The sequence below is a fragment of the Manis javanica genome, chromosome 10 (assembly GCF_040802235.1).
Source record: "Manis javanica isolate MJ-LG chromosome 10, MJ_LKY, whole genome shotgun sequence".
NCBI classification, from domain to species: domain Eukaryota; kingdom Metazoa; phylum Chordata; class Mammalia; order Pholidota; family Manidae; genus Manis; species Manis javanica.
Window position 1 is genome coordinate 23,822,104 of NC_133165.1, and position 26,675 is coordinate 23,848,778.

Sequence of the window (26,675 nt, forward strand, 5' to 3'; positions counted from 1 at the left end):
TATTAAAAGGCACTTTACAATAGCAGCACAGACTGGAATTTGATTAGAGACATAGTTTCTAATCCTGGCTCTTCAAAGACAGATTATCCTTCTGAACCTCAATTTCCTTTTCTGTACATTTATGAGTAATGATTTCTTATTACATATGATACTGGGGTTTAATTAATATGAGGATTATCGTGAGGCTTAACTAACATGTAAAACACGTAGAGCAGAGTTTTACCCATAGGGCAGTATGAATAGGCTAGGCGGTCATGAATAGTTGTAATTAATTACTATTACTATGTGTTTCACTTCTGTGAGAAACAACGCATAGTCTCTTTGAAGAGCAAAGAGATTTTACTTTTCCCTCACATTTTACTTTCCTAAGCCAGCAGATCCCTTGATCTCTTGAAGAGAAGTGCTTACTCCTTACATTATTCATTTATTCACTAAATACTGAGTGCCTGCTATGTGTCAAGCACTGTTCTTAATGCAGAAGACACAGTAGTAAGTACAAAAGACAAAAATTTCTGTCCTCATCAAGTTTATACCCCAGTCAGGGATACAGACAAAGTTGGATAGCATGCTCCACTACTGTTAGATTCTGGGTACTTCTCGCCACCTCTTTGTATTGTGCAATAAATGTGTTCTTACATTCATTTGTCTTTAGTATCACAGCCTAAGTGGGCCCTCACAGTGCTACCACTGATCTCTGGGCTTTCTCTCTCGGTTATTACTTTAGGTGTTCACTGTGCCAAGGGGATAGGCCTCCTCCCTTTATGTTCTCCCCACTACTAACCTCAATGATATGGGAGAAGCAGTAGAATAGCATTTTCATTGCTAAACCCCAGCCTGAGGATAACTGGGATAACAATTCCCAAAAGTTAGGCTGAGGAGCCAGGGATATCCTTGGAGCCTGTGTTGCTACCTTCACTAGGACAGATTGTAGAGGCTTAAAACTGAAGGGACTCTGCTCTCCACGTCTTATGTCTAGAGACTAAGTGGAAGTAAAGTAGCTTTGCTCCAAGTCACAGAGCTCACTGGGGACAGCATCAGGAGATCCAGGGCTCTGACCCCCCAGGCTGACTCTTTAGTTACTTGTTCTATGAATCTAGACATTTTCATTGGAAGGAGCTCCATCTTCTTCTGTTTGCTTCTGTGAGAAGTGCATCAGTGAGGGCTTGGCAAGGAGATGAGAGTTTGAGAAGAGCCAGGGGCTCTGGGACAGACACTATGCCTGTGACTCTGAAGCATCATCATCCCCTTGGGCCACAGTGAGCCGCAGGAATAGAATAGGTCTCATCTTTGGAACAAAGTCATATTGCTGATTCTCCATCTTGGTTCATCAACTTATTACCCATTTGATACTATTCTGTGGGTGGGTTTTCAGTACTGATAATGATTTAATCAAATAATATTTTGAGTCAAGTAGACTGACAAGTCTAAGAACCAATAAGATTTGATTAAATCAATGATAAATGTCAATCTGAACCAGGTGGAAAGAGGACTCTTCTAGCTTAAAATATTATTTTCACCAGTAATGTCCTCTTTCACATCATGTTTGTCTCATGCAAGTGCTGAAACTAATCTCTCTGCTGACCTTTGGGTTATCTTTTTAACAAAAATGTATGCAAATGACTCATCTTTATATTCCTTTGGTTCACAGTTACAGTTATGCAATTAGGGACCTTGTATTTATTATATTCTTATAAAGCATTATTATTAATTATTTAAGTCATGGGTTTTGTAGGTGAAATATTTACATTTTCTTATAAGCCTCCTGCTCATTTATCACATTTTTCTTTTTCTACCCATAGTCCTGCTTTTTTCCAGGCAGAGCTTTGGATCAAAGAATTGTAAGTTTTTATTTCTGGTACCATTTTTTTCTTCTCCAACACTTCCTTTTTCAGCTAGAAGAAATCAAACAATTAGCCAATCACCCTACCTATTTTTAGTCAGTAAAAATTCCCAATTTATATCTATTTACAAAAACAACTTTTAAGTTGTTGGATTTTTAAATTTCTTTTGGGGTTGGGACATCTCTATGCTCAGTTTATTGAATTTATTGTTGAAGCTAAGTTGAATTGGAAAAGTATTTCAAAGTTAACTATTATGTAGAAAGGAAAATAAACACTCTTACTTTTACGTTAATAAAACTAGTTTATTGAGTAATTCTCCTTTCTGGAGTTTGCACAACTACTGAAAACTTCTGGTCTCCAGTTTCAAGAACTCACTTTGAGTTATCCCCCTGGTCTCATTTTATATGGATAAAAATAACCCATATTTCTTCCTTTGGGTGATTATATAATATTTGAGTTAAAACCTCAATGATATCTTGCATTATTTTCTCATTTGGGATTCAGTCTCATTTCTGAATTTTTAAAATGAAGATTTGCTTTCTTCATAATCTTAGAAGCATGTTAACAAATAGAAATACACATTTATAAATATCCACGAAAGTCACTTGTTCATGTTTAGCAACAAAGTAAAAATATTCATCATTTCAGTAAAAGTACTAGGATAATTTCACTAACACCATATGATTTTACTCTGTCTTAAAATATAACTCTAGTAGTGGGTTAGTGTAAGGATTTTAGACTTTGTATATGAGGGTTTTATATTTAATGTTCATTGTGTATCAACATTGTGCCTGATGTAAAGAGACTGGCCTGTGTTTGTGTCACATTCCTTTTCATTTCCTAGAACTAGTGTTTATGATTCTCGAGCCCGGGAAAGATTGCGCCAGATTGAAGAGCAGAAAGCATTGGCATTACAGCTTCAAAACCAGGTAAAAAAAAGAAAGAAAGAAAGGATAAGATTATAAATAAAGAGCACATACAAGTTGAAACTAATTTTGACAGTTATCTGGATTTGGGATCAACACTGTTGTAATTGCAAGATTGTGTGGTGGCATAGCGCTGTAGGATAGGGAGTATGTGCTCTTAGTCTCTCCAGCTAATGCTCAGTGTACAAAGACAGAGAGTAGATTTCTTATCTTGCTTACTTTGAAGTTCTGTCCTTCAGAGATTACAGGAACAGGAACATACTGTCCATGACTCAGTAGAACTGCATCTTCGCGTACCTCTTGAAAAGGAGGTCCCTGTCACTATCTCCCAGCAAACAGAAAAAAAAAGTCGTGAATTAACTAACAGTGAAGATGAATTTCCGGAAATCACAGAGGTAAATGACATACTATAAGTTCTTGAACGAGCAAATATTGTATTTAGAAAGACTGCTTTGGATAAATCTCAAATGTAAAAGTAATAGAACACCTGGTATTTAAATTGTGTTGCATACACCTACTTTCATTTGTTCTACACACCAATCTTGACTTTATCTTTAAAGGATTATTGAAAATTGAGGAAAGACTAATGGGTGGCTTTTAGCGACTTCAGTGAACAAGAATTTAATAAATTTGTGTTTCATTTCCTGTGCATTTCTACTTAATGCACATGAACAGCAGTAGTATACTGAGGCTATTTTTTTAAGTAATAAAAACTCGATAAAAATTTGGAAAATATATAAAAATCTATGTACATTTTAAAATAATCTGTTCCTTAGTCCATTCTTCTGTTTCAAAACTGTCATATAGCTGGTGAATACTATCCATTTATTATAGCTGTGTTAGAGCCCATATTTTACAGTAAAAAAATAAAACAAAAAATTTCTATGATAATGTATCTAAACAATACTACCTTTATTCCCTTACTACCTTTTGGGACAGATTCTACTTCTCAGGAAAGAGACCAAAGATATAAATATAACTCGTTTAGACCAAAGATATAAAATATAACTAGGTCTTCCCATGGACTTAGAAAATTTGATAGAAGGTTATTTCAGACTTTAAGAGTAATATGAAGCCAGGGTCTGAAATGTGCTGAAAAAGAGGACAACAAGATGGAATCAGGGAAAGGACTAGAAACAAAATTGTTCAAAATAAACAGTTGATTAGTGATAAATATAGTGTGGGGACTGTATGAGGCTTGGTGAGAAATCAGGTGTGTCTGAACTCTTGTATGCTTGGTTCCCCAGGAAATGGAGAAAGAAATTAAGAATGTATTTCGCAGTGGGAACCAGGATGAAGTTCTGAGTGAAGCATTCCGCTTGACCATTACTCGCAAAGATATTCAGACTCTAAACCACCTGAACTGGCTCAATGATGAGGTAACCTTACACCCACTTTAATGTTCATATAGGTAGTGAGCATTCAGTGGAAACTAAATCAAGTCACTACCTCACTGTTTATCAAAGTGTGGTCCTCGGATGACCTGCTTCAGAACCAGCGCTCACGGCCCCCTCCATTCTCCTAAATAAGTATGAAGCAGCCTGGTGCCCAGTGGGATTTTAAACAAACATCTCAGGTCATTTTTATGTACCTTAAAGTCTAAGAACTGCTATTTACCTTTTAATGTATGGAAGATTTGGATACTGAGGGAGCGCACATTCACTTAGTGGTGTTCTCATTTTCTTTAAGGCACCTACCCTGCAGTTCATATGTAAGTGAATATTAATTAGCTGCCGTTGTTGCAGCATGAGGGGGTGCTTGGGATTTCCACTTCCCTTCCTAGCTCTGCATGTTCTAGGTCACCTGGGTTATGAGTACTAAGCTTTCTAAAATAGCTGACATTTAAAGTGTCTACCAATCACATGTCTTTGATTGGATTGGAGATTAATCTGTGGTTTCTTGCCATAAATGGCCTCCCCCTGCTAAATGCAAAGGGGTCCATTATTCTACAGGGATTGTAGCCCATTTGTGGTAAATTATGCAAAGCCTTCTAGGGGGCACCAATGAGTAGGATGTGAGCTGAATGCTTGCTGTTTACTGCAGCAGTTACCTCAGTGAGAGAGATCCCTCATGGAGGCAGCATTCATCAGGACATATCTTCCCTAGCCCACCAGAGGCTGGATTTTTAAGCAAGCAAAGTTAATGGAAATTACATTATTGAGAAGAGATGAGGGGAAGGAAAGATTCCTTGTCTCCTTGACCTCCACCACACCTCCTGTAACTTTGCAGGGAGTGCCTGTCTTCTGAGTTCAACATCAGATTAACCTTGAAGTCAGGTGCCAGTTCTGATGTCCGTGATGGTGATGAGAACTGTTTTAAAAAGCACCATTTTCAAAAACCATATGTTTCAGGCTTTTAAAGTTATTGCCCTTGAGAAGCGAACACTCTGATGGAAAATTGGTAGATGTCCTTAAGTATTCATACTCATTTAAAAATACTTACTTCTCTTTCTCAATTGTGAACTCTCAGTCTTCTTTTGCAATAATTTTCTTCTCTTCAATCTTGTTGTTGTTCCCTCAAAGAGATATATTTTCAGTAGTAACTATTTCTCTTTGTGCATCTCCTGTCAGTTTTATAGGCTGCATTAAAACTTTCTCCAAAATAAGGTGACTGACACATTATTCTTACCATTTTATAGACAAAGAATATCAGATCCTGGAAGTGAAAAGGATCAGATTTAGTTTATAAGGAAAATTAAATCCAGAAGTCCCATATTTGGGATGTGTACAGAAAGCCATTAGGCTACCTTTTCTCTAGTCTCTTTCCTAAAAGAAGAGTAGGACATAGTTCCTGTTCACATAATAGGCTTCAGACACACTTTCATGAATAGATTTATATATAAATGAATAGCTGAATTCTGGATAGCTTTAAAAGACTAATGATTGAAAGGATTGAAATTTTTGCTATAAGAAAATGAAACTTCTCAAAAATGGAATGTGAGAACTGGCTGCCTTGTAAAGAATAAAAAAGGGTGCTGGAAGGCTGATAAGTGAAGAAACATTATAGATGTGGATTTCTATGCTGGGTCTGGTGATTAGTTATTAATAGAAATACCTAATTAAGGGAAGGAGATCAGGGTTAAAGAGAGGAGGAGAATTAGTTGCAAAAGTAGATTGAGAGGGAGGAGCCAAGATGGCAGTGTGAGTAGGGCAGCAGAAATCTCCTCCCAAAACCATATATATTTTTGAAAATACAACAAATGCAACTATTCCTAGAAGAGAGACCAGAAGATACTCTACAACAGCCAGGCTACATCTACATCTACGAGAACTTAGCACCTCATGAAGGGGGTAAGATACAAGCCGCAGCCCAGCGGGACCCAAGCACGCCCCTCACCCCTGCTCCCTGGCAGGAGGAGAGGAGTCAGAGCAGGGAAGGAGTGGGAGCCCAGGGCTGCTAGATACCCAGCCCTAATCATCTATACTGGGAGCACAGACACACAGCGTGTGGTGTGCTGGACATTAGGGAAACAAAACAGTAAAATCTGTGAGCGGTTCCCCGCAGCCGGTGCCCCTGGGACAAAAGAAAAGCGAGCGCTTTCTGGAAGTCTTAAAGGGACAGGGGCCTCACAGCTAGACGGAAGCATCCCGGCACACTCGGCCCAGCAGCTGGGAATCACAGGGAACTTTGGATGCCCTAACCCCCTGGGCGGTAGCGCAGCTCTGAAGCCCCTCATGGTGATGAACAGCCTCCCGTCCATTCCCCGTCTGGCATGGCCCTGCTATAGCATGGGAGAGGCCTGGGAGCAGCCGCACCCACAGCAACTGCCCAGAGCCTCCTCTGCAGCCACCCCGGCCAGACTCAGAGGCCCCACCGATGTGCAGCTGCCCGACACAGAGGAAGCCGGGACAAGGCGCGAAGGATTGCTGTTCTCGCAGGAGAGCACACCCAGCGCACCTGCCCCTCCCCACAGGGCTCTGGGCTGCCCCGCCTGCAGCGGCTCAGGAAATAAAACTGGAAGCTGCTCCCCGTGTGCGGGTAACTGGCACAGGGAGCGGAGAAGGGCAAGGCGCAGGAAGGGTCGTTGTTCTACCAGCTGACACATGTGCCAACTGCCTATGACTACCTCTATTGCTATGAAAAGGCAGAAGAATTTGATCCAGTCCAGAATTACCCAGGCAACTCCTTACAGGGAGCCTGGGGAGATACATTTAACCAATCAAAATAAAGGTCATAACCATGCTGATGGACCTGCAGAGAAATATGCAAGAGCTAAAGGATCAAGTTAGGAGGGAAAATACAGAAATAAAACAATCTCTGGAAGGACTTAAGAGTAGACTGGATGAGGTGCAAGAGGCCGTTAAAGGAATAGCAACTAGAGAACAGGAACACAGAGAAACGGAGGCAGAGAGAGATAAAAGGATCTCCAGGAATGAAAGAATATTAAGAGAACTGTGTGACCAATCCAAACGGAACAATATTCACATTATAGGGGTACCAGAAGAAGAAGACAGAGAAAAAGGGATAGAAAGTGTCTTTGAAGAAATAATTGCTGAAAACGTCCCCAAACTGGGGGAGGAAATAGTCTCTCAGACCACAGAAGCCCACAGAACTCCCAACACAAAGGACCCAAGGAGGACAACACCAAGACACATAATAATTAAAATGGCAAAGATCAAGGACAAGGACAGAGTATTAAAGGCAGCCAGAGAGAGAAAAAAGGACACCTACAAAGGAAAACACATCAGGCTATCATCAGACTTCTCAACAGAAACCTTACAGGCCAGAAGAGAATGGCATGATATATGCAATGAAACGGAAAGGCCTAGAACCAAGAATACTGTATCCAGCACAATTATAATTTAAATATGAAGGAGAGATTAAACAATTCCCAGAAAGGCAAAAGTTGAGGGAATTTGCCTCCCACAAACCACCTCTACAGGATATTTTAAAGGAACTGCTCTAGATGGAAGTACTCCTAAGGCTTAAATAGATGTCACCAGAGAAAATAAAATCACACCAAAGAAAGCAGACCAACTAAATACTAACTAAAGGCAAAAAATAAAAATCAACTCCCAAAAGCAGTCAAAAGAACCACAAAAGAGTACAGAATAAGACACCTAACATATAAAGAATGGAGGAGGAGGAATAAGAAGGCAGAGAAATAAAGAATCATCAGATTGTGTTTATAATAGCTTAATAAGCAAGTTAAGTTAGACAGTTAGATAGTAAAGAAGCTACCCGTGAACATTTGGTAACCACAAATCTAAAGCCTGCAATGGCAATAAGTACATATCTTTCAATAGTCACCCTAAATGTAAATGAACTGAATGCACCAATCAAAAGACACAGAGTAATAGAATGGATAAAAAAGCAAGAGACTCGCCTCAAACCCAAAGACATACACAGACTAAAAGTCAAGGGATGGAAAAAGATATTTCATGCAAACAATACGGAGAAAAAAAGCAGGTGTTGCAGTACTAGTATCACACAAAATAGACTTCAAAACAAAGAAAGTAACAAGAGATAAAGAAGGACATTACATAATGATAAAGGGGTGAGTCCAGCAAGAGGATATAACCATTATAAATATATATGCACCCAGTACAGGAGCACCAATATATATGAAACAAATACTAACAGAATTAAAGGAGAAAATAGAATGCAATGCATTCATTTTAGGAGACTTCAACACACCACTCACTCCAAAGGACAGATCCACCAGACAGAAAATAAGTAAGGACACAGAGGCACTGAACAACATACTAGAACAGATGGACCTAATAGACATCTACAGAACTCTACACCCAAAAGCAGCAGGATACACATTCTTCTCAAGTGCACATAGAACACTTTCCAGAATAGACCACATACTAGGCCACAAAGAGCCTCAGTAAATTCAGAAAGATTGAAATTCTACCAACCAACTTCTCAGACAAAAAAGGTATAAAACTAGAAATAAATTGTACAAAGAAAATAAAAAGACTCACTAACACATGGAGGGTTAACAATGCACTCCTAAATAATCAGTGGATCAATGACCAAATTAAAATAGAGATCAAGCAATATATGGAGACAAATGACAACAAAAGCACAAAGCCCCAACTTCTGTGGGATGAAGCGAAGGCAGTTCTAAGAGGAAAGTATATAGCAATCCAGGCACACTTGAAGAAGGAAGAACAACCCCAAACGAATAGTCTAAAGTCACAATTATTGAAATTGGAAAAAGAAGAACAAATGAGGCCCAAAGTCAGTGAAGGAGGGACATAATAAAGATCAGAGAAGAAATAAGTAAAATTGAGAAGAATAAAACAATAGAAAAAAATCAATGAAAGCAAGAGCTGGTTCTTTGAGAAAATAAACAAAATAGATAAACCCCTAGCCAGACTTATTAAGAGAAAAAGAGAATCTACACACATCAACAGAATCAGAAACGAGAAAGGAAAAATCACGACAGACCCCACAGAAATACAAAGAATCATTAGAGAATACTATGAGAATCTATATGCTAACAAGCTGGAAAACCTAGAAGAAATGGACAACTTCCTAGAAAAATACAACCTTCCAAGACTGACCAAGGAAGAAACAAAATCTAAACAGACCAATTACCAGCAACGAAATTGAATCGGTAATCAAAATCTACCCAAGAGCAAAACTCCCAAGGCCAGATGGATTTACCGCGGAATTTTATCAGACATACAGATAAGCCCTAATACCCATTCTACTTTAAGTTTTCCAAAAAATAGAAGAGGAAAGAATACTTCCAAACTCATTTCATGAAGCCAGCATCACTCTTATAGCAAAACCAGGCAAAGACCCCACCAAAAAAGAAAATTACAGACCAATATCCCTGATGAACATAGATGCAAAAACACTCAACAAAATATTAGCAAACGAATTCAAAAATACATCAAGAGGATCATACACCATGTGGGATTCATCTCAGGAATGCAAGGATGGTAAAACATTTGAAAATCCATCAACATCATCCACCACATCAACAAAAAGAAGGACAAAACCACATGATGATCTCCATAGATGCTGAAAATGCATTTGACAAAATTCAACATCCATTCATGATAAAAACTCTCAACAAAATGGGTATAGAGGGCAAGTACCTCAACATAATAAAGGCCATATATGACAAACCCACAGCCAACATCATACTTCACAGCAAAAAGCTTAAAGCTTTTCCTTTAAGATCGGGAACAAGGCAGGATGCCCACTCTCCCCACTGTTATTCAACATAGTACTGAAGGTCCTAGCCATGGCAATCAGATAAAACAAAGAAATACAAGCAATCCAAATTGGTAAAGAAGTCAAACTGTCACTATTTGCAGATGACATGATACTATACATAAAAAACCTTAAAGACTCCACTCCAAAACTACTAGAACCTAATATCTGAATTCAGCAAAGTTGCAGGATACAAAATTAATACACAGAAATCTCTTGCTTTCCTATACACTAACAATGAACCAATAGAAAGAGAAATCAGGAAAACAATTCCATTCACAATTGCATCAAAAAGAATAAAATACCTAGGAGTAAACCTAACTAAGGAAGTGAAAGACCTATACCCTGAAAACTATAAGACACTCTTAAGAGAAATTAAAGAGGACACTAACAAATGGAAACTCATCACATGCTCTGACTAGGAAGAATTCATATTGTCAAAATGGCCATCCTGCCTAAAGCAATCTACAGATTCTATGCAATCCCTATCAAAATAGCAACAGCATTCTTCAGTGAACTGGAACAAGTAGTTCTAAATTCATACAGAACCACTAAAGACCCCAAATAGCCAAAGCAATCCTGAGAAGGAAAAACAAAGTGGGGGGGATCTCGCTTCCCAACTTCAAGCTCTACTACAAAGCCACAGTAATCAAGACAATTTGGTACTGGCACAAGAACAGAGCCACAGACCAGTGGAACAGAATAGAGACTCCAGATATTAACCCAAACATATATGGTCAATTAATGTACGATAAAGGAGCCATAGATATACAATGGGGAAATGACAGCCTCTTCAACAGCTGGTGTTGGTAAAACTGGACAGCTACATGTAAGAGAATGAAACTGGATCATTGTCTAACCCCATACACAAAAGTAAATTCAAAATGGATCAAAGACCTGAATGTAAGTCATGAAGCCATAAAACTCTTAGAAAAAAATATAGGCAAAAATCTCTTGGACATAAACATATCTCCCCGGGCAAAGGAAACAAAGGCAAAAATGAACAAGTGAGACTATATCAAGCTAAAAAGCTTCTGTACAGCAAAGGACACCATCAATAGAACAAAAAGGTATCCTACAGTATGGGAGAACATATTCATAAATGACATATCCCTTAAGGGGTTGACATCCAAAATATATAAAGAGCTTATGCACCTCAACAAACAAAAAGCAAATAATCCAAATAAAAAATGGTCAGAGGAGCTGAACAGTTCTCCAAAGAAGAAATCCAGATGGCCAACAGACAGATGAAAAGATGCTCCACATTGCTAGTCATCAGAGAAATGCAAATTAAAACCACAATGAGATATCACCTCACACCAGTAAGGATCACCACCATCCAAAAGACAAACAACAACAAATGTTGGCAAGGTTGTGGAGAAAGGGGAACCCTTCTACACTGCTGGTGGGAATGTCAATCAGTTCAGCCATTGTGGAAAGCAGTATGGAGGTTCCTCAAAAAACTCAAAATAGAAGTACCATTTGACCCAGGAATTCCACTTCTAGGAATTTACCCTAAGAATGGAGGAGCCCAGTTTGAAAAAGACATATGCACCCTATGTTTATCGCAGCACTATTTACAATAGCCAAGAAATGGAAGCAACCTAAGTGTCCATCAGTAGATGAATGGATAAAGAAGATGTGGTACATATATACAATGGAATATTATTCAGCCATAGAAGAAAACAAATCCTACCATTTGCAACAACATGGATGAAACTAGAGGGTATTATGCTCAGTGAAATAAGCCAGGCAGAGAAAGACAAGTATCAAATGATTTCACTCATCTGTGGAGTATAAGAACAAAGAAAAACTGAAGGAACAAAACAGCAGCAGACTCACAGAACCCAAGAATGGACTAACAGTTACCAAAGGGAAAGGGATTGGGAAGGATGGGTGAGAAAGAAGGGATAAGGGGAAAAAGGGGCCTTATGATTAGCACACATAATGTAGTGGGGGGTGGGACACGGGAAAGGCAGTATATACAGAGAAGACAAATAATGATTCTATAGCATCGTACTATGCTGATGGACAGTTACTGTAATGGGATATGTTGGGGGGACTTGATAATGAGGGGAGTCTAGTAACCATAATGTTCAAGTAATTGTACATTAATGATATTTAAAAAAGTCAAGGTAAATGTAAATAAATAAATAAATAAATAAATAAATAAATAGCTTACCTGAAAAAAAAAATACATGAGATAGGCCTAACAGTAAGTTAGATACTACAGAAGAAAAAAATTAGTGAACTTGAAGATAAAGCAGTGGGAACCATCCAAATAAAATGCAGGAAAAGGCTGAAGAAAAATGAGCATCAGTGAGTTGTGGGACAGTATCAAGCAGGCAGCATATGGTCGGAGCCCCAGAAGGAAAGGGGCATTGTGAGTGGTGTCAGATGGAGTGTTTGAAGAGATAAAGGTGGAATACTTTCCAAATTTAGAAATTTATGTAGACGGATCTAAGAAATTAAGCATGCCCCAAGTAGAAGAAATACACACTAAAATGTATAATAATCAAATTCCTGAAAACCAGTGATAAGGAGAAAAATAGTAAAGGCAACCAGAGGAAAAGGGACACATATACAGAGGCACAAAGATCTGTCAGAAACTACAGAGGCTAGAAGACAATCTTTTTTTTTTTAAATAAACAACTCCCCTCTTTTAAAAAAATTTTTTTTTTGAGACGGCATCTCTCATATTTATTGATCAAATGGTTGTTAACAACAATAAAATTCTGTATAGGGGAGTCAATGCTCAATGCACAATCATTAATCCACCCCCAGCCTAATTCTCGTCAGTCTCCAATATTCTGAAGCATAACGAACAAGTTCTTACATGGTGAACAAATTCTTACATAGTGAATAAGTTCTTACATGGTGAACAGTACAAGGGCATTCATCACAGAAACTTTCGGTTTTGATCACGCATTATGAACTATAAACAATCAGGTCAAGTATGAATATTCATTTGATTTTTATACTTGATTTATATGTGAATCCCACATTTCTCCCTTTATTATTATTTTTTTTTTTTAATAAAATGCTGAACTGGTAGGTAGATGCAAGATAAAGGTAGAAAACATAGTTTAGTGTTGTAAGAGAGCAAATGTAGATGATCAGGTGTGTGCCTGTAGACTATGTGTTAATCCAAGCTAGACAAGGGCAATTATACATCCACAGATGCAGAAGATTTCTCTCTAAACCGGGGGGGGGGGGCGGGGGGTGAGGTTCTAAGCCTCCCCTCTGTTGATCCCCAATTTCTCACCTGATGGCCCCCCTGCGACTGTGCCTGTCTTAGGTTGTACCTCCCTTGAGGAATCTTACCCGTCTCTGGCTAACCAGTCATCTTCCGGGGCCATACAGGGAAACGTAAAGTTGGTAAGTGAGAGAGAAGCCATATTGTTTGAAAAGGTTAGCTTTTTACTTCTTTGCAGATTTATGCCCTGTGGCTTCTATGCCCAGCATTTGTCTTGAGGTATCTTTACCACTTGGAAGAGTTATGATACTCGGTGAATTTGATATGAGGCACGAATTCTATTTAAGGGTTGTAATTAGGAAGGAAGAAGAAAAGCTATAGAGGTAGCAGATGGAAGAAAACATGGGAAGATTGATTATTTCTTTGACATATCTTCTTGTAGAGTAACTTAAGCATGTATAGGTTTTAAACTACTAATTAAATTGCGCACACACATTAACATAATAGGAATACAGTAACATAACCAAAGCAGATCTATAATTACCAGCTATCTCCAGTGAAGCCAAGAAAACCAATTAGGCACCCTAGGCATTTGTGAAAATTTGTCTATGATATAATGGATATTGTCCAACTGTACTTGAACAGTCTGAGAGAAATCAGACAAATTAAAACAACTCATTCCTGAGAACTGTTCACATCCCATATGTTCTTTTAACAGTAGATAGTCTGTAGTTGTAAGATTTTGGAGCGCTACAACTTGCACTTCTCCTAATTCTTGGTTGAGTACCAACAGTATAGATCCAGTCAAATTTGTTGTTTTACTGAAAGCACTGGCCAGCTTAAATATCTCCTTCATTCCAATGGCAAGTCCAGGAACCGGTGGGATGAATGCAGCTACAACTGCAGCATCGCCTGGATCTTTGTTGAGGTTTTTTGATGATCATCTGCTGGTATGTCTCTTCCAGAGAGTGCTGAAGTTGGAAGTTCTTCTTCATATTGTATCTTACTTCATTTTCTGGGTAGCCAAATTAGGCTTTGATCCTCTGTATAAACACGAACAGACCCTTTGCCCACACTTTGATATGCCCTTTATACCATTGTGTAGAGAAAGGAATATTATCAGAAAAGTGTACATCCATAGCCGATCATCTGACACCCTTTAAGTGATCAAAATTAAGGATATTTAAAGCATGCATTAATCGTTGATGTACAGTTAGTTTTATCCTATCAGGGAGTAATCCCCCTTCTCTTTCTTTTTTTTTTGTTATCTTTAATCTACACTTACATGAAGAATATTATGTTTACTAGGCTCTCCCCTATACCAGGTCCCCTCTATAAACCCCTTTACAGTCACTGTCCATCAGCATAGCAAAATGTTGTAGAATCATTACTTGTCTTCTCTGTCTTGTACAGCCCTCCCCTTTCTCCCAACCCCCCATGCATGCTAATCTTAATACCCCTCTTCTTCTCCCCCCCTTATCCCTCCCTACCCACCCATCCTCCCCAGTCCCTTTCCCTTTGGTACCTGTTATTCCATTCTTGGGTTCTGTGATTCCGCTGCTGTTTTGTTCCTTCAGTTTTTCCTTTGTTCTTATACTCCACAGATGAGTGAAATCATTTGGTATTTCTCTTTCTCCACTTGGCTTATTTCACTGAGCATAATACCCTCCAGGTCCATCCATGTTGCTGCAAATGGTAGGATTTGCCCTCTTCTTATGGCTGAGTAGTATTCCATTGTGTGTATGTACCACATCTTCTTTATCCATTCATCTACCAATGGACATTTAGGTTGCTTCCAATTCTTGGCTATTGTAAATAGTGCTATGATAAACAGCGGTGCATCTCTCTTTCTCAAACTTGATTGCTGCGTTCTTAGGGTAAATTCCTAGGAGTGGAATTCCTGGGTCAAATGGTAAGTCTGTTTTGAGCATTTTGAGGAACCTCCATACTGCTTTCCACAATGGTTGAACTAATTTACATTCCCACCAGCAGTGTAGGAGGGTTCCCCTTTCTCCACAGCCTCGCCAACATTTGTTGTTGTTTGTCTTTTGGATGGCAGCCATCCTTACTGGTGTGAGGTGATACCTCATTGTAGTTTTAATTTGCATTTCTCTGATGACTAGCGATGTGGAGCATCTTTTCATCTGTCTGTTAGCCATCTGGATTTCTTCTTTGGAGAACTGTCTGTTCAGCTCCTCTGACCATTTTTTAATTGGATTATTTGCTTTTTGTTTGTTGAGGTGCATAAGTTCTTTATATATTTTAGATGTCAACCCCTTAAAGGATCTGTCATTTATGAATATGTTCTCCCATACTGTAGGATACCTTTTTGTTCTATTGATGGTGTCCTTTGCTGTACAGAAGCTTTTTACCTTAATATAGTCCCACTTGTTCATTTTTGCTGTTGTTTTCCTTGCCCAGGGAGATATGTTCAAGAAGTGGTCACTCATGTTTATGTCCAAGAGGTTTTTGCCTATGTTTTTTTCCACAAGTTTAATGGTTTCATGCCTTACATTCAGGTCTTTGATCCATTTTGAATTTACTTTTGTATATGGGGTTAGACAATGGTCCAGTTTCATTCTCCTACAAGCAGCTGTCCAGTTTTGCCAGCACCATCTGGTGAAGAGACTGTCATTTTGCCATTGTATGTCCATGGCTCCTTTATCAAATATTAATTGACCATATATGTTTGGGTTAATGTCTGTAGTCTCTGTTCTGTTCCACTGGTCTGTGGCTCTGTTCTTGTGCCAGTACCAAATTGTCTTGATTACTATGGCTTTATAGTAGAGCTTGAAGTTGGGGAGTGAGATCCCCCCTACTTTATTCTTCTTTCTCAGGATTGCTTTGGCTATTCGGGGTCTTTGGTGTTTCCATATGAATTTTTGAATTATTTGTTCCAGTTCATTGAAGAATGTTGCTGGTAGTTTGATAGGGATTGCATCAAATCTGTATATTGTTTTGGGCAGGATGGCCATTTTGATAATATTGATTCTTCCTATCCACGAGCATGGAATGAGTTACCATTTGTTAGTGTCCCCTTTAATTTCTCTTAAGAGTGACTTGTAGTTTTCAGAATATAGGTCATTCACTTCTTTGGTTAGATTTATTCCTAGGTATTTTATTCTTTTTGATGTAATTGTGAATGGAATTGTTTTCCTGATTTCTCTTTCTATTGGTTCATTGTTAGTGTATAGGAAAGCAAGAGATTTCTGTGTATTAATTTTGTATCCTGCAACTTTGCTGTATTCTGATATCAGTTCTAGTAGTTTTGGGGTGGAGTCTTTAGGGTTTTTTATGTACAATATCATGTCATCTGCAAATAGTGACAGTTTAACTTCTTTACCAATCTGGATTCCTTGTATTTCTTTGTTTTGTCTGATTGCCGTGGCTAGGACCTCCAGTACTATGTTAAATAACAGTGGGGAGAGTGGGCATCCCTGTCTAGTTCCCTATCTCAGAGGAAAAGCTTTCACCTTCTCGCTGTTCAGTATAATGTTGGCTGTGGGTTTATGATATATGGCCTTTATTATGTTGAGGAACTTGCCCTCTATTCCCATTTTGCCAAGTGTTTTTATCATGAATGGATGTTGAATTTTGTCAAATGCTTTTTCACCATCTATGGAGATGATCATGTGGTTTTTGTCCTTCTTTTTGTTGATGTGGTGGATGATGTTGATGGATTTTCGAATGTTGTACCATCCTTGCATCCCTGGGATGAATCCCACTTGGTCATGGTGTATGATCCTTTTGATATACTTTTGAATTTGGTTTGCTAATATTTTATTAAGTATTTTTGCATCTACATTCATCAGGGATATTGGTCTGTAATTTTCTTTTTTGGTGGGGTCTTTGCCTGGTTTTGGTATTAGGGTGATGTTGGCTTCATAGAATGAGTTTGAGAGTATTCCCTCCTCTTCTATTTTTTGGAAAACTTTAAGGAGAATGGGTATTATGTCTTCTCTGTGTGTCTGATAAAATTCCAAGGTAAATCCGTCTGGCCCGGGTGCTTTGTTCTTGGGTAGTTTTTTGATTACCGTTTCAATTTCTTTGCTCGTAATTGGTTTGTTTAACTTTTGTGTTTCTTCCTTGGTCAGTCTTGGAAGGTTGTATTTTTCTAGGAAGTTGTCCATTTCTTCTATGTTTTCCAGTTTGTTGGCATATAGGTTTTCATAGTAGTCTTTAATAATTCTTTGTATTTCTGTGGAGTCTGTCGTGATTTTTCCATTCTCATTTCTGATTATGTTGATTTGTGTTGATTCTCTTTTTCTCTTAATAAGTTTGGCTAGAGGCTTATCTATTTTGTTTATTTTCTCAAAGAACCAGCTCTTGGTTTCATTGATTTTTGCTCTTGTTTTATTCTTCTCAATTTTATTTATTTCTTCTCTGATCTTTATTATGTCCCTCCTTCTGCTGACTTTAGTCCTCATTTGTTCTTCTTTTTCCAATTTCGATAATTGTGATGTTAGACTATTCATTTGGGATTGTTCTTCCTTCTTCAAGTGTGCCTGGATTGCTATATACTTTCCTCTTAGGACTGCTTTCGCTTCGTCCCACAGAAGTTGGGGCTTTGTGTTGTTGTTGTCATTTGTTTCTCTATATTCCTTGATCTCTATTTTAATTTGTTCATTGATCCATTGATTATTTAGGAGCATGTTGTTAAGCCTCCATGTGTTTGTGAGCCTTTTTGTTTTCTTTGTAGAATTTATTTCTACTTTTATACCTTTGTGGTCTGAAAAATTGGTTGGTAGAATTTCAGTATTTTGGATTTTGCTGAGGCTCTTTCTGTGGGCTAGTATGTGGTCTATTCTGGAGAATGTTCCATGTGCACTTGAGAAGAATGTATATCCTGTTGCTTTTGGATGTAGAGTTCTATAGATGTCTATTAGGTCCATCTGCTCTACTGTGTTGTTCAGTGCTTCCGTGTCCTTACTTATTTTCTGCCCAGTGGATCTATCTTTTGGGGTGAGTGGTGTGTTCAAGTCTCCTAAAATGAATGCATTGCAGTCTATTTCCCCCTTTAGTTCTGTAAGTATTTGTTTCACATATGCTGGTGCTCCTGTGTTGGGTGCATATATATTTAGAATGGTTATATCCTCTTGTTGGACTGAGCCCTTTATCATTATCTAGTGTCCCTCTTTATCTCTTGTTACTTTCTTTGTTTTGAAGTCTATTTTGTCTGATATTAGTACTGCAACCCCTGCTTTCTTCTCGCTGTTGTTTGCCTGAAATATGTTTTTCCATCCCTTGACTTTTAGTCTGTACATGTCTTTGGGTTTGAGGTGAGTTTCTTGTAAGCAGCATATAGATGGGTCTTGCTTTTTTATCCATTCTATTACTCTGTGTCTTTTAATTGGTGCATTCAGTCCATTTACATTTAGGGTGACTATTGAAAGATACGTACTTATTGCCATTGCAGGCTTTAAATTCGTGGTTACCAAAGGTTCAAGGTTAGCCTCTTTAGTATCTTACCACCTAAGTTAGCTCACTTATTGAGCTGTTATATACACTGTGTGGAGATTCTTTTCTTCTCTCCTTTCTTATTCCTCCTCCTCCATTCTTCATATGTTGGGTGTTTTGTTCTGTGCTCTTTCTAGGAGTGCTCCCATCTAGAGCAGTCCCTGTAAGATGCCCTGTAGAGGTGATTTGTAGGAAGCAAATTCCCTCAGCTTTTGCTTGTCTGGGAATTGTCTAATCCCACCATCATATTTAAATGATAGTCGTGCTGGATACAGTATCCTTGGTTCAAGGCCCTTCTGTTTCGTTGCATTAAATATATCATGCCATTCTCTTCTGGCCTGTAGGGTTTCTGTCGAGAAGTCTGATGTTAGCCTGATGGGTTTTCCTTTATAGGTGACCTTTTTCTCTCTAGCTGCCTTTAAAACTCCTTGTCCTTGATCTTTGCCATTTTAATTGTTATGTGTCTTGGTGTTGTCCTCCTTGGATCCTTTCTGTTGGGGGTTCTGTGTATTTCCATGGTCTGTTCGATTAGTTCCTCCCCCAGTTTGGGGAAGTTTTCAGCAATTATTTCTTCCAAGATACTTTCCATCCCTTTTCCTCTCTCTTCTTCTTCTGGTACCCCTATAATATTGTTCCTTTTGGATTGGTCACACAGTTCTCTTAATATTGTTTCATTCCTGGAAATCCTTTTATCTCTCTCTATGTCAGCTTCTATGCGTTCCTGTTTTCTGGTTTCAGTTCCATCAATGGCCTCTTGCATCTTATCCATTCTGCTTATAAATCCTTCCAGAGTTTGTTTCATTTCTGTGATCTCCTTTCTGGCATCTGTGATCTCCCTCCGGACTTCATCCCATTTCTCTTGCATATTTCTCTGCATCTCTGTCAGCATGTTTATGATTTTTATTTTGAATTCTTTGTGAGGAAGACTGGCTAGGTCTGTCTCCTTCTCTGGTGTCTCTGTGATCTTGGTTTGCCTGTAATTTTGTCTTTTCATGGTGATAGGAATAGTTTGCAGAGCTGGGACTAGTGACACCTGGAAGAACTTCCCTTCTTGTTGGTTTGTGGCCTTCCTCTCCTGGGAGAATAGCGACCTCTAGTGGCTTATGCTAGGTAGCTGTGAGCAGACAGGGCTTCTGCTTCCTGCCCAGCTGCTATGTAGTTTATCTCCGCTGTTGATGTGGGCGTGGCCTGGCTCAGGCTGCTGCTCCAAAGTGGTGGAGTTGCCTTGGAGGCAGAGCGACCAGGAGGCTATTTATCTCTGTAAGGCCCTCTGTGCTCCCTGAAGCCCAGGGGATTAGAGTACCCAGAGATCCAGGGATTCCCTACCTCTGGACTGAGTGTCCCACCCTGCCCCTTTAAAACTTCCAAAAAGCACCCGCCAAAACAAAACAACGATCACCAAAAAAAAAAAAAAAAATGGCCGCTCGTTTTTCTTTATTCTCCAGCGCCAGCCTCAGGCACCCGCTCAGCGGACTTGCTGCCCTGTTTCCCTAGTATTGGGGTCCCTATCCCTTTAAGACTTCCAAAAAGCGCTTGCCATAACAAAACAACAAGAAAAAAGAAAGAAAGGAAAAAGAAAAAAAGGTGGCTGCTTGCGTTTCTTTTGTTCTCTGGCACCGGTCTCCGATACACGCTTGCCGGTCTTGCTGCCCTGTTTCCCTAGTATTGGGGTCCCTGTCCCTTTACGACTTCCGAAAAGCACTCACCGCAACAAAACAACAAAAAAAAAAAAGAAAAAAAGAAAAAAAGATTGCCGCTCACTTTACTTTTGTCCTCTGGCACCGGCCTCCGGTACCCGCTCACCGTTCTTGCTGCCCTGTTTCCTTAGTATCCAGGGCCCCGCACATGCACTGTGTCTGCGCTCTGGTCCAGATGGCTGGGGCTGGGTGTTCAGCAGTCCTGGGCTCCTTCTCCCTCCTGCTCAGACCTCTCTCCTCCCGCCAGGAGCTGGGGGGAGGGGCGCTCGGGACCCGCCAGACCAGGGCTTGTATCTTACCCCCTTTGCGAGGCGCTGGGTTCTCACAGGTGTGGATGTGGTCTGGATGTTGTCCTGTGTCCTCTGGTCTCTATTTTAGGAAGAGTTGTCTTTGTTATATTTTCATAGATATATGTGGTTTTGGGAGGAGATTTCCGCTGCTCTACTCATGCCGCCATCCTGGCTCCGCCTAGAAGACAATCTTTAAAGTACCAAAGTGGGTAGAGTCGTCAACCCATGTTCCGCATCCAGCAAATACTCTCTCAGAAAAAATAAGGCTATGCTTTTTCAGAAAAACAAAGGCTGGGAGAATTCATCACCAGCAGGCCTTTACTATGAGAACTATTATAGGATATTTTTTAGGCAGAAGAAAAATAATATGAGATGGGAATTTCAGTTTACACAAGGAATGAAGAGCTCTCATTTTTTAATATCTGTGAAAATGATTGGCTAGTTAAAGGAGAAATAAAACAACATAGTCTGGGTTTTATAACATGTACAAGTAAAATATATGACAATCATAACAAAAGGGGAATGGAAGCACGTAAGATTATTACACAATACATGAAATAATAAATGTTACATGAGGATAGACTATGATAAGTTAAAGGCAGGTAAATTCTCAAGCAACCACTAAAAAGAACCCAAAGCGATATATAGTTAATAAGCCAATAATGGAGGTAAAATGGAATTAAAAAATAGTCAATCCAAAAGAAGGCAGGAAAAGAAGAAAAAAGATCCAAAAAACAGATGGGACAAATTGAACAAAAGAACATGATGGTTAGATTTAAACCCAGCCATATCAATGATCACATTGAATGTAAATGATCTAACCCTGCAGGTCCAGTAGAAATATAATGTGAGCCACAAACATGATTCTAAATTAAAAATGTAGATTGGGTAAAAGTAATTTTAATAATATATTTTAATCCGAAATGTGTCATTTTGGCATGTAATAAACTAAAATATTATTCGTTTTTTCCCTTCTTATGCAAGGAAAACCTGTTCCTTGTGCTAGGTTTGTCTAGTTGGGCTTAATGCTTTGTAAGCTGTTTCCTCTCTTTACTGAGCGTCACTTAAATTCAACTGCTCTTTGTTATCAATCAGACAGCTATGGCCACTACCAGTTCCCCATTTCAGTCCGAGATCTGTTATAAAAGTCAGAATGCCAGAGAAAGAGTTCTGTACTGTGTACTCTGTACTCCTCTTTAAAATGTGGTGTGCATTTTATATTTACAGCACATTTATGCTTGCTGCACAGTTTGGATTAGCCGTAGTTCAGCTGCCAGTAGCCACCTTTGGCCAGGGCTACCATATTGGCCAGTACAGATTAAACATCCAGTTCAAAGGTGAAGACTGTCAGGTTGGATAAAAAAATCAGTCTACAAGAAACCTGTTTTAATGTGAAAACATAGGTTAAAAGTGAAAGATGGATAGGATCCTGGAAGGAAAGTAGATCTAGGAAATGCCACTTTCTCCTGTGTCTCCACATGGGCTGGGGCACATGGTTTTGCTCTAATATACATGAATGAATTGAAAAAATAGCAAGCAGTCATGTTTTTTCTCTGGTTCTGTTTTGTAAACCCATGTTAATTCCTGCCAGTTTTTTTCAAAATGCAAAAGCATTTGACTGTTGGAATACTGTATTTCTGACTTTACTGGCTACGGAAAAACTGAGGAGAAGACTCACAACAAATGTGGAGAGGGTAGGAGTGTGGGAAGAATGGAGGGAGAATCCACACAGCAGACTGTAGCTGCACTGATGACACAGCCTGCCAAGCAGCCTGGTGACTCGTGTCAGAAGCCTCATCTCCGAAAAGAAAGTGGTGTCTTTCAGCCATTCAGCATCACAGTCGCCCTGAGTATAGACAGAATTTGATGCTGGAAAAGAAAGAAAGATGTTTAAGAGATATAACAAGATCCAAAAGTAGGATCTGTAATCACAGTACAGAACTCTTTCTCTGGCATTCTGACTTTCATAACAGATCTCGGACTGAAATGGGGAATTGGTAGTGGCCACAGCTGTCTGATTTTTTCCAAAGAGCAGTTGAATTTAAGTGATGCTCCGTAAAGAGAGGAAACAGCTTGCAAAGCATAAGCCCAACTAGACAAACCTAGCACAGGGAACAGGTTTTCCTTGCATAAGAAGGGAAAAAACTAGGCAAAATTAGGTAAATTAATTAGGCACATTCCATTGTCCTACCATAAGCTGTGATATAAAATATGGAATAAAATCAGAATAGAAGTTTTAGTGTTTCTAACATGGCTCATTGGTAGATTCTACACCATTATAGTTTACTTCCTTAAAGTGTTTTTTAGCAGATCTAGCCCTTTTGATAAACTAGGAATTTATCTAAGGTCACAGGGAAAATAGTAATTACCTTTGTCATCACTCTAAAAATAGGTGTGTCCTGCCTGCCTTTCTTTAAAGCTTGAGCAGTAATTCTGTTAACTTGTTACTTGAACTTGCATGTGATAAAAATTCTGGATCCATGTTCATAGTGAGGGGTGCAATACACAGAGCTTACCTGAGGTCTTCCCTCCTGGTTTCTGTCATACTGTTAGGTCAGGTTTGTGGTGACTGATCCTCTGACTCATAATGTGCAATTGCTGCTGCTTGCTTAGTCTTTTGGACTCCGTCATTGACAAGGGTACACTTTTATAAAAATCAGAATGGGGAGTTCCAGGTGAAAATCTAAAAATGACGGTTTTCCCCTTAAAGTTGTCTTGGTCTCTGCTCAGAAGTACTATAATGCCCAGGACTTTTAGAACATAATTTTCCTATGCCAACTAGAAGGGCTCAGAATGTAAAATTGGGAAGGCTTAAAAATCAAGACTTTTTACTGTTAATAAAATATTTTACTTCTTAATGCATAAGAAAACAATGGTTTGGCTGGTTTACTGGGCACGAAGGAGATACAAATAGCAGTGGTCATTTATGTCATTGTGGTAAATACAGGGAAAGGACTGAGTCCTTAGTTTGAAAGCATTGTAGGGTTTTCTTTTAAAGAGAACCTTTTTTCAACTTCAGCCTGGCAACTCTTGAAGTAAAATCACAAAGGAACAAGATACTGTAAACAACCATCCCATCCCCAAACAGGACTGCATAGACAAGCAGGCACTCACAGCTGAGGCTGTGGAGGCAGTAGACAGAGGCGAGCATAGGCCCCTGACAAGTGACAGGCAGACAGTGCTGGCAGTGTTGAGGTGCTGGGGGGCCAGCAAGACAGGCCATAGGCACAGAGCTGATTTTCTGTGCTTAGTGCCTAGGGAACTCAAAGGGAGCTCCAGGGCTTCTGCAGCTGACAGCGCTGTGTGCAGAAAGGCTCTCACCATGGGAGGGGGAACCCTTGTCTTCCCAGAAAACAAGAAGATGCTCTGACCTCACTGCTTCTCTTTCATCTAAACACTGTGATCCCTTCTCTCATTTCTTTTCCTTCATCTTCAGCTCTCTGTGAGGTGACATGCAGGATTATTTTTCTTCTCTAACTCCTAGCTTGCTTTTTTTGATATTTTGTCTTGGCTGAACTATGGCAGTTTTCGTCATGTGGACAGAGTAATAGCTGAAAAACTGCAGAGACTTGGATCTAAATTCTGCCTCAAATGTTAGATTACACATCCTTAGTTAATGGGCGGGAACACTGAGGCCACCAATCTCCCTGCTGCTGGCATACAGAGGAAATGAAAAAGAGCCCAGATCCTTCCTTAGAGCTAATTAACAAACTGACTTTGGAGGAGCCTGTTTCCCTCTCAGCGGAGAAACCTTGGCCAAATCAGTGGAGGAGGGATTCTCTAAGGAAACAATGTGATATCTTGGTTGCCAGGTCTCTTCCTACAGCTGGGTTGGGCTTTAGCTTTATAGTCCACTCTATATAGTCTACTCAAAATAAAATAATAAACCAAACACTCAGGCTGTGTAAGAGCAGCAGACTTCATTGTTTCTGGAACTCTTTCCTCCTGAAGAACAGGATAGCCCTGTGTAGCCTGTCCCCCATCGACGTCATGCTTTTTTACTTCAGGGTAATGATCCCAGATCTTACATACGGTATCTGGAGGAGATGTGTCTGCAGGACTTTGTGTGCTTGGCTGTCCTTGTCTCTTTGCCTGGTTCCTTCCACCTCTCGTTGAGTCCTTACTGCCTATATAACTTGTCTGCCCTGTGGAAGGTTTGGCTTATAGGACTGGCAGGGAGGTCATCAGCCTGTTCACTTTATTCCTTGAATTGAAGGCTCTAGCTTCATAACATGGCTTATACTGTGGGATGAACAGAAGAATCCCAGAGGACTTGATCACTTCTTGCTGATTTTCTGTCACAGAGAATGTGGTTTGTAGCCTAGGAATCTGTGCTTCCATGGCAGGTCCTCCTGCATTCCTGGCTGCCTTCACAGGCATCTTTTAGCACCATTATCCATGGGCAGCTAGATTAAAAACCTAGGTTTGAGAAATCTATAATCCTAATTGTGTCAATCCATCATTGAAATAACTGTGCTCTGGTTATCTATTGGGCATCACACTAGGCAGAAAAACTAGCCACAGCCCAAGTCCTTTGGGCCTGCTGGGCCGCAGAACAGTGCCTTTCTTCAGTCCTGCCCTTTCCCCACCTCCCTCAGAGCTCTGCCTCTGCGAGTGTGGTTTCCCATCCAAAGGCCCTTTCTCTAGTCCAGACGCGCTCCAGCGTTCCTGGCCGTCTTCCCTGCTGCCTGCCCATGTAGTTGCCTGCTCTTGGGCAGTAGCTCATTGCTCTGGCATCCTAGTGGGTAAATATTTGTCAAAGGACGGGGGCATTTTCCCATTCCCCAAAAAGCATTCTGAAAAATGTGCCTGTTTTCTTAGTCATATTTCCAAGCTTTGGATCAGTTAGCCCATTCATTCCTTGTAGTTGACAAACACTGGCCTGGCCTCCACTGGCCACATAAGTAAGTGTGCCGTAACTTTAAAGCTTCAGTACCAAGGAGTCCCAGACCAAACGGAACATAGATGACATCGTCACTGTTAGAGAGCACATTGTTTCGTGAACAGGGAGAGTCCCATAAGTCCCACACCAAGCACTTTGATTCCTCTCACTCATACTTGATACTGAAGGTGCCAGTGGAATCAGCAGAGCAGAGGCAGCTAACCACAGCGACTCCTGGGGAGCCCTTGCCTCTCCATGTTTGTGACTCTGCTTTCAGGTCCCATGCAGTGTGGCCTCTGTGCCACGTCCCTGTGTGCCTCTCCAGAGGCCACTCTGCTGCCTGCCGTCGGGTCTCTGAAGCTGTTGGGGGCCTAGCCTGTCACTCAGCTCTCCTTGACACTGAAACAGTTTGCCTCTGCAGGGTGAGGTTGAAAGGCAGTCTTTAGCCATGGTCAGCATTTTCTGTCTTTGTGCAATGCCAGGTGACCCCTATGTAAGATTGGACTACAGATCTTAGCTTTACTAACACTGGACTCTTAACTGAGCTCAGGATTTATTTAAATGCTCACACAGCTCTCATGAAAGTAGCTGTTGATGTGCCTGTTAAACTGTTTGCTCTCCTTCCTTTCCCTTCTCTAAGGCTCACCTTCGAGCATCATTTCCTCCTCTTTCTTCAGTTTTTTACTTAATCCTCAGTCTTCTCCAAGTCTGGCCAGCATCTGCCCATATGTACCTCAAGCTCCATTGTGTGTGTGTATATTTGTGTACACGTATGTTTATGTGTGTACATTATGCATGTATGTATGTACATACACATGTAATGTATGCATGTGCATCACGTTTTCTATTTTCACTATTTATAACCGTTCCATCCCTCCTCCCTTCTAGTCAGAATTTGGTATGAGATATGGAGCTGAGACAGACCCATCAGCTTCACACAGGTGAGCCAGGCCTTCATGGGGCCACAGCCACCCCCTGTTCAGGCTGTTGATAGACACTTCTCCATGTGGCTCCTAATACTGGTGGTTACTAGCTGGGCCACATCACGAGAAAAAGGACCGTGATAGGCCACATCCTTAGTCACCATACATACTGAAATCTTAATTGATTAGGAAATAACAACATGCTTTGTGATGGAACACCTGCTTTTCCTTTATACGGCACCAATTTTGAAAGGCCTGAGTGTCTATTTTAATACATATGATTTCTT

The 26,675-nt window shown here is 39.9% G+C and overlaps 1 protein-coding gene across 12 annotated transcripts in view; it reads left to right on the forward strand.

Annotated features, from left to right (window-relative positions):
* SENP1 (SUMO specific peptidase 1) overlaps positions 1 to 26,675 on the forward strand; it is a 63,873-nt gene that overhangs the window by 28,517 nt on the left and 8,681 nt on the right. For all 12 annotated transcript variants that reach the window (XM_037009255.2, XM_073214868.1, XM_037009259.2 and 9 more), the window contains 4 exons: positions 1,800 to 1,838; positions 2,686 to 2,770; positions 3,007 to 3,162; positions 4,015 to 4,146. In XM_037009255.2, the coding sequence (XP_036865150.1) occupies positions 1,800 to 1,838; positions 2,686 to 2,770; positions 3,007 to 3,162; positions 4,015 to 4,146 (412 nt within the window). The remainder of the gene's footprint in view (positions 1 to 1,799; positions 1,839 to 2,685; positions 2,771 to 3,006; positions 3,163 to 4,014; positions 4,147 to 26,675) is intronic.